The sequence below is a fragment of the Corvus brachyrhynchos genome, unplaced genomic scaffold (assembly GCF_000691975.1).
Source record: "Corvus brachyrhynchos isolate BGI_N302 unplaced genomic scaffold, ASM69197v1 scaffold69, whole genome shotgun sequence".
Taxonomy (NCBI): Eukaryota; Metazoa; Chordata; class Aves; order Passeriformes; family Corvidae; genus Corvus; species Corvus brachyrhynchos.
The window spans coordinates 1,872,547-1,877,313 of NW_008240228.1; the positions used below are offsets into that span (position 1 = coordinate 1,872,547).

General features: G+C 41.3%; 1 protein-coding gene across 1 annotated transcript in view; it reads right to left on the reverse strand.

Annotated features, from left to right (window-relative positions):
* The window catches only part of BTBD3 (BTB domain containing 3), a 10,234-nt gene extending 5,473 nt beyond the window's left edge, over positions 1-4,761 (reverse strand). The window contains exons 1-3 of the mRNA XM_008642006.2: positions 4,137-4,761; positions 3,494-3,584; positions 2,876-2,994 (exon numbers count right to left, since the gene is read on the reverse strand). Coding sequence (XP_008640228.1) covers positions 2,876-2,994; positions 3,494-3,584; positions 4,137-4,459 — 533 coding nt within the window. The 5' untranslated portion in view covers positions 4,460-4,761. The remainder of the gene's footprint in view (positions 1-2,875; positions 2,995-3,493; positions 3,585-4,136) is intronic.
* Positions 4,762-4,767: the final 6 nt, after the last annotated feature.

Genomic DNA, 4,767 nt, shown 5'->3' on the forward strand with positions numbered 1-4,767 from the left:
CCCTACACAGTGAGTTTTCTGCAGAACAGATGTGCCTATAAAGAGAAATTAGTACCTACACTGGTCTGATTATAGATGTAAATAACTATTTGTATTTTTGCAGCTGTAAGATAGTATCCTCCATGCCACACTTGGAAAACACACACAGAGGGGATACTGCTCCAGCAATATAAAATCTAAGAGGTTACAGAGAAAAAGAAAACTTACACAGAGCCAAGCCTATTTTTAGTCTTTACTACTTGGTTTCAGCTTATTTGTAAAACCAAAGAGCACATCTCTATATCAATGGTTACAGGCGTAGCCCCTTTACCGCCCAAAAAATTCCATTCAATTAATTTGTTTTTATGATTGTCCTCATTGCTCTCCAACTCTTTCCTCCCTTCCATTACTTCTCTTTGCCTGCTAGTACAGCAGAGAGTGATGACATCTGTTTTAAATCGAAACAGTACAAAAGTTGCTATTTTAATATTCCTGAAAATCAAGAACTAATATCACTGATGTACAGCAGACACAGCACAGATCGGCTGTCAGCAATACTCCACACCTGTCCCTCTGCCAATGCACCTTGACTCTGGTCTGCGGTTACTGATATTCCAGTTTCACCCTGTTCTCAAACAGAGGATTCTGCCAGAGCACGGGGTTTGATGGTTTAGTAACACATTCAGCCTGGGATGAGATCACAGTTCTAACTTGAACAGTCAAGACTGAGATAAGATATAATACATTAAAGCACCAGTTCAGTTTGACAACTAGACTGTAAGTTTAACCCTGTTTTTAAAACTGTAGAGAACAGTCAAAGCAGTTTTACTGGGAGAATAATTAGTATCTACCAGTCATGGTGTTTCCCGTATTACACCTGGCAATACCTTGTTTGTTGTCAGAGTGCCCACTGTGTAATAAAACACACCAAAAAAATTATGCTATTTATGCTATTCATTGGCCCAAGAAAAAAGAAAAAAAACAAAACAAAACAAAACCCAGCAAGATGTCAAAACCAAAAAACCCAAACTCAATGTATTTTCTGATAAAGTTTATGATGTGGAAAGAAGCATATGAAGGAGAGGCTGCTTTGGGATAGAGTCTTTCCCTCTGTAGCAACAGTATCATGAGCCTTCTGCCATCCACAGCTCACAGCAGTTGCAAGCGACACTCACAGGGATGATTTCCCAGAGGGAGAGGAGTGAAGGGGGATGGTGGCTGCCCCTAAGCTCCATGTGCAGTGGATCCTGTAGCGAGGGGACGCTGCACTGCTGAGCACCATCCCTGTGCCTTCCCTGCACCACCACGGCTGCACTGGAGCACTCTGCAGCCTCAGGCACGCTGCATCACTGGCAAGGTTACCTCAACAGCCACACAGCCCACAGACTTTTTCTGGTCTTTTGGGTTTTTTCAACAAAAGCTGGGACGGTGATGAATCCCATGGTTCTGGTCATGCTCCCATAGATAGTTTCCTAAATTGCCATGGGCTAAATAACATGCCAAGACCTAGATGTCAGTATTGATACACTCTTTTCTAGGCTTGCTTTCTGCACGCATTTCTTAATGATAAATTCAGAAAGCATTGTTTTTATATGGCACATCATGTTTAGTCACAGTGAAATAGAATTGCTGTTCAAAAAGAAAGGGAGGGGCTTGGAAGAATCCAAGTATCTTGTATTTGTGATTTGCAAAATTCAGCATGAAAGTAAAGCATAAGTCTGAGCTCTGCCACAAAACCAAAAGGGCCCAAAGTAAAGATCCATAACACACCTCCCTACATAATGTCATATCTTAACTTTATTTTTCAAGTCTATAGAACATCTGTTGAGCTCTTCCTAGCAGTTACTGATATTTGCACAGGACATTCCTGATGTTGATGATAACCTAAAAAACTCTATATGCAAGTTTGAATGTTCATCTATGGTGCCACTGAAATGCAAAAAAAGAAAAAGAAACTGTTCTGTAATCACAAGCTAATCAAAACAATCTATGAAATACAATAAATTGCTAGCTAGTGATTATATCATTACATGCAAGAAAACCTGCAGCATATTAAAAGGATCACGATCAGATACTGATGTATTTTCTGTAAAAGAAAGCAATGGCATTTATTTAAACTGAAGGAAAAAAAAATCCTCAAAGCCATAGCATTTCTGTGATAGGGCATTTCTCTTTGACAATCAGAGTTTATAGATACATTCAAGGACAATTCGGCAGGGAAGCTGCTTCATTATGCCCATTTAGGAAAAGACAGCATTTCTTACGCAGTTTGCAAGAAGGAAAATAATGATCATGTAAACTGACTAGTTTTCCTTGTTAGATAAAATCCCCTATTCATGTAAACAGGCTTTTTATCACTTTCCAAATGCATCAATATGATACATGAGGAGAAATTTATTTTTCAGGGGCTATATTGAATAACTTAGGGTCATTTTTCTAAGACAAGACCTGCATACTGCAGGTTTCTAAAAGAACTGGAACAATGTCAATCTACAAACCCAGAAATTTACTGGGTTTGAGGGGGCTTTGTGCATGTATTTTTAACTTTACACTATGCTTGCAAAGTAGAACAGTTGGTTTGGGTTTTTTTTGTTACAGCTGACAAATCTTTTTAGTAACTCCATTCCTTTGTGTAACGTGTAGTGACAAATCAGATCGATAGGCATTACAGTACACAATGTGCCCAAAGATCCCCTGTCAAAGTCATTATTTACAGCTGCCTACATTAGTCTAGGGGAGAGCAAAATGAGGGGAAAGTTTAAAACACAAAAAGAGGAACATTTTAAGCGACTGCTTTCTTTCTGTTTATATGCAAGTCTAATACTTCAGCTATGACATTGGCAGCGTATGTATACATCAGACAGGGAAACATATCCAGCAGATGAATGATGCTTACTTCAGCATTGCAAGAAAAGCAGCAGGCTCAACATCTGGTATACGGATTTCATCTTTGTCCTCAGCAAGCTCTCCGTAAAACATCGCGTGGAATACAGAGCTCCCAACAGCCAGGACGTACTGTTGAGAAAGGGAAACCTTATTTCATGCTTTGAACTGAAAACACTGCCAACACAAACAATGTGGGAGAGCCACTCTGAGCATACTGGGCTGCACTGACAGGCTCTACAGGCACACTTCAGTAAGAAATGTAGTCCAAGTTAGGAACAAATTACACATTTTCCTTGTGTTTTACTCTCCTGGGCATACATGCATTAGCTACTGGAAAACGCTCATCTCCACTGCAGAAGTGAACTATTTCTAGAAAATCTCAAGAGCAATATTAATCAACAGCACAAAGCAGTATTCCTAACTTTACTGCCCTAGCCCAACAAATGTACTGTTTAACTGAAAACACAAAGAAAAGCCAGGGATGGATTATCCCACTGCATGTGGCCTTTTCAGATACAGACTGCTGCCTGTCCCAGAAGAGCCGAGCCTCCCACGCTCTGTCCCGGCATAGCCGTGGGAGCTCTCTCTGGCTCTCCCTGCCCCAGCAGATCGTGCAGCTGTTGCTTACTTTGTGTCCCGGCAGCCGCTGGGTCCCACCTGGTGGCCCGACCACAAAATGAACATCTGCCATCAAGTCATTGTTGAACATCACTGCATTTCTACAAACAGAGGTAGCATGTTAATTTGTGGCACCCAGGAACTCTCTGCATGCCCCAGACCCATGAAATTTAATTTCTTAGCAACTTCAAGTTGCTTGTTAGCAAAGAGAAGCCAGTCACACTTTGCTTCAAGCTACTTTACACATCATCGCATAAATATACCAGAGAAAATACTAAGGAGGAAAAAGCATGTGTGGGGGGTGTGTGTGCAATAAAACCAACCCCCAAACTTCCGAGAACTTTCCAAGAAGCGGAAATCAAAGTCCAGCGCATGTATCACTGAAAATCCCCACTGAGGTCTAAAAGCAAATCTTTACGGGTATGCTGCAGCTTTCAGCAACATTTTTATTTACTGAAATAAATGCACTGTCTGGAAAAGAGATATTAAAATATTTTTCCATTACCAAAACTCTTATTTCATGCACACATACAGGGAGACAAAAAGCCCAAATAAAATATAACAGTGTTTTCCTCAGCAAATAAATGCATTCTGGACATTTTGCTACTTTTCACCTCTCCATTCAAACACCAAAAAAACTGCCCTGAACTTACCTCTCTCTGATGGTTGGATAAAGTCCTTGCCAATTAGGTGCAGGAATAGTGTTGTTGTTATTGAGATTTTGCTGATGGTACTGCTGGACAGCAGTTGTATTAGTGTTAGCTGGTTTCTTTCGGGGAAAAATATCAGCAGCCATCTTCTTCTTCTTTTTGGTCTTCAAGGTAATGATTTCATAGCAAACTGGAGGCAATTTGCTGTTGCTACTGCCGCTGCTATTTCCTTTCTTAGAGCTCTTCTTAGACCTGTTCTTGACCGTCTCTGGAAGCATCAAGAAGAAGGTGAGACATTTCATGTTCTTTCCTTTCTCATCTACCATGAGTATACTCGTGTGTAAAGCCTGACAGCCTAACTAGTTAGGAACATTTAGGAATGCACGTGGAAGCTGTTACACCAAAAGCAGCAGAGCTGAGAGTTTTCTTCTTTTCCAGCAAGACAAGGTGACCTTTCCAGCGCACCGAGCAAGAAACTGACTTTAAGTTTGATCCAGAACTCGAATCGTTAAATACATCCCCATCATTCCAGCCAGCTTTCCTTCTTTCCAGCTTTCCCGATCAGGAGCCGCCTGGCAGCGCTACGCGCCGGGCAGAGGGCAGGAGGAGCGCACGGCGGCAGCGCCAGGCTGCC